The 2150-nt window shown below is 35.8% G+C and overlaps 1 protein-coding gene across 1 annotated transcript; it reads left to right on the top strand.

The window, feature by feature from the left end:
• Window positions 1-282: 282 nt before the first annotated feature.
• LOTGIDRAFT_201158 (hypothetical protein) lies at window positions 283-1878 on the top strand (the record flags this gene model as incomplete). The annotated part of the gene is made up of 2 exons (XM_009051365.1): window positions 283-362; window positions 573-1878. A coding segment is annotated over exon 2 (1296 nt), but the record flags the coding sequence as incomplete, so codon positions are not given.
• Window positions 1879-2150: the final 272 nt, after the last annotated feature.

Genomic DNA, 2150 nt, shown 5'->3' on the forward strand with positions numbered 1-2150 from the left:
TGGTTATAGGTGGAGCTAATGACACTCATCTCACTTGAATGACATAAGGTATTTATGTCAAAAATGGGTGTGGTCTAAGTTTTGTAGACTTCTTTCACTTAAACAAAACCGACTAGCCTTGAAGGTGCAAGTGTCAAAAAGGGTGTGTCTGAGTGGGAGGAGTCTATGCTGTCTGTCACTGAGGGAGGAAATGTTTATTTGTTGTATGTCACGGTTTGAGGGATGTGATTATAAATAGTCAATGGGTAACAGTGAACCTCAGTCAGTCTACTGATATTGAAATAGTAAACTAATAGTTATTGATCATGTTGCTCATGTGAACAGTATTTAGGACAAACTTTAGCTGTTATCAAACGGAACAGGTTGGATTTGTTTATATATGGACACCTATTCGCACTTATCTTATTTCCTTATCAAGGACATATTTCACTGTGGTTGTTTGTATTCTGTGAGTTTATCAATGGTTATAATGGAAATGACTTTCACCCTTCTTAACTTATTTTTACTTAAATCCTGGTCAATCTCTTGTCATCTCAAATTTATTTTTGATTTATTTGTTTATTTATTTTCAGTTGAGTTGAAATGGAAGATGCAGTAAACAGCTTGACCCTGGTGTGGATGATTGGAATTTTTGGATCTGTCTCCATGGTTATGGCTTCCTGCCCTGAAAAGTGCCAGTGTAATTCGGATTATTTTGTGTATTGTAAACATGCTTCCATCAATGACTATCAGCTTCGTCAAATTATGGACACTATGCCTTCAGATGTCAGACTTCTGGACCTGGGATCCAATCAAATTGTAAACATTTCTGACAACTTTTTTTTTCATCTGCCAAATTTGGAATATTTGAATCTCTCAGACAACTGGATTGTGAATGTGGAACAAGGTGCCTTTCAATCGCAGCGAAAACTCCGTGATTTAAACTTACAAAGAAATTTTGTGACACAGTTAAAGGAGGGTACATTTAAAGGCCTTGTGAATGTGAAAACTTTAAATTTGGCAGCCAATAATATTAAGAATATCGAAGGCAAGACTTTTTCCAGTTTGGATATACTTCAACAGTTGTATTTGCAAGAAAACAAACTTGATAACATTTCTAGTCACATGTTTGAAGGTCTGGATGATCTTCATTTCTTAGACTTGTCACATAATGACATTTCCACGATTGCAGAGGAAAGTTTTTTGCCATTAACTGAATTGTGGGATTTACGCTTAAACCATAATAAGCTTCAAAATGTTGATGCGAAATCATTCGATAAACAAGTGGCCATTCGTCAGTTAGATCTAAGTCATAACCAAATTGAAAATATAGACTTTTTAGCATCCTGCCAGTTTCGAGAAACAATCAGTACCATTAGTCTATCACATAATTCAGTATTTCATCTACCATTCCATGTGGTTTCAACAGTTAGACGCTTAGCAACGCTGGATTTATCCGAAAATCAGATCACCTCCATATCAGAAAGTGCCTTCTTCGGACTTTCCTTACTGAAACTCAATCTTTCAGGGAATGACTTACTAAAAATCGACCGCAACATGTTTGCAAATATGCGAAAACTTGCACATTTGGATTTAAGTTTCAATAATCTACAAGAAATTAAAACTGGTGCATTTGACAGCTTCCGTGAAACGGTTTACTATCTCAACTTAGAAAATAATTTCTTAACCGAAGTGAACACAGGGATGTTTCGTGGAATGAAAAATCTCTTGACCTTGACTTTGGATAATAATTCGATTAAAAATATCTACAAAGGTTCGTTCCAGCAGCTGGTCAAATTGGAAGAGTTAACAATGTCAAATAACAAACTAACAAAAGTGACCAACTCCATGTTGAAAGGACCTCAATTAAATACTCTGTATTTACATCATAACAATTTGGAAAAATTTTCAGAATTTACATTTGAACATCAAAAAGTAGAACTTAATGTGATTTTAAACATGTCAGCTCAGGAGCGAAATGAATCTGCAGCGCGTCTGACGTGGCCTTATCTGAAAGGTTCTCAAATTTATTGGAGAATACTTGTGCAGTGTGTGAGTCGAAATAACTGCTCTGCAAAACCACCTGGACACGAAGAATTTCTCCCGCCTTATAAAACAGAGACAGTGTTAACAGACCTAACGCCCAACTCTGAGTATTTTATCTGTGTATA

The sequence above is a fragment of the Lottia gigantea genome (assembly GCF_000327385.1).
Source record: "Lottia gigantea unplaced genomic scaffold LOTGIsca_165, whole genome shotgun sequence".
NCBI classification, from domain to species: Eukaryota; Metazoa; Mollusca; class Gastropoda; family Lottiidae; genus Lottia; species Lottia gigantea.